This window comes from Caenorhabditis briggsae (assembly GCF_000004555.2).
Source record: "Caenorhabditis briggsae complete genome, chrI, whole genome shotgun sequence".
Lineage (NCBI taxonomy): Eukaryota > Metazoa > Nematoda > Chromadorea > Rhabditida > Rhabditidae > Caenorhabditis > Caenorhabditis briggsae.
Window position 1 is genome coordinate 2,304,643 of NC_013489.2, and position 1,156 is coordinate 2,305,798.

The window sequence follows — 1,156 nt, forward strand, 5'->3', positions numbered from 1 at the left end:
CCACTGAGAGACGAGATATGGTCATTTGAACATTTGAAGAATTTTCTTCAAATGGTCATATCTCGGCTCTCAGTGGTCCTAGAAAACTGGTTCTTTTTTTTGAAATGTGTGAATTTTCGTGAGCTTTCTGAAATTATCGAATTTTGGTTATTTGAAGATGGGTCCCCAGTTTCTTCTAGGATCCATATTGTTGGATCAAATAAATTGGATATGGAAGAAGAACTCAAGTACTACAAATTGGTACTGTTTGGAATACTGTATCTTGTCTATGAGAAAAGTTACAAGCCGAAACCGTCTGAGCAACGCGGTCACAATTTTATGGCCTGTAACGTTGCTCATAGACAAGCTACAGTATTCCAAATAGTACCAATTTGTAGTTCTTGAGTTTTTCTCTCATATCCAATTCAAACGATATCAAAATAGTGATACTAACAGGAACTATGGCTGTGTCCGTTTATGTGATTGTGTTATTTTCGGAAAACCCTTAAAATTTCACACATTTCTAAAAAAGGGCCAGTTTTCTAAGGCCACTGAGAGCCGAGATACGGACATTTGAAGAGACGCAGACAGTGAGAGTGTCTCGTTGTCTGCGTCTCTCGCTTTAGATGACTGTATCTCGGCTCCTAATAATGCTGGAAAAGTGTAATTTGAATACAAAATAATTATTTTCAGCTAATTCTTCAAGCCGAAAAAAATCTGAAATCCGCGGAATCGGTGGATGAAGACTTCCTGCTCCAATCATTCGTTTCGTCTCTAGCTTCCCCTCAATTTTCGATTCGTTCGGCAGCTGTGAATACATTTTCGAAGCTATTCCCACCGTCGGACGAGGATAAGCCATTCGATTTGGGGAAATTATCATTGGTTCCACGCTTTGATTCGAGAAAATCGACATATTTGGAGACGATGGCGAGTGCGATTCTGGTGGAAACCGATGCGCATCTGGCGAACTCGTATTTGCATTTTTTGACCAAAAATAGTATGGAAAACGAAGATGATCATAGGGTAAGTGGGGGGGGGGGGGGGTTTGGACGAAAAATGAGCTAAAATTTGACAATTTCGCCCTAAATAATTTGCATTGAAATGTATAGAAAGACCGCATAGACTCACAGAAAAAATCTGGAAATGTGCTGGAAATGACAGAAAATTTTCAGATTAT

At 39.4% G+C, this 1,156-nt stretch overlaps 1 protein-coding gene across 1 annotated transcript in view; it reads left to right on the top strand.

Moving 5' to 3' along the window:
• CBG22096 overlaps positions 1-1,156 on the top strand; it is a gene marked incomplete at both ends in the record, with an annotated part of 21,968 nt that overhangs the window by 7,661 nt on the left and 13,151 nt on the right. Inside the window, 2 exon segments of the mRNA XM_002638831.1 lie at positions 642-650; positions 652-1,002. Of these exon segments, the coding sequence (XP_002638877.1) occupies positions 642-650; positions 652-1,002 (360 nt within the window).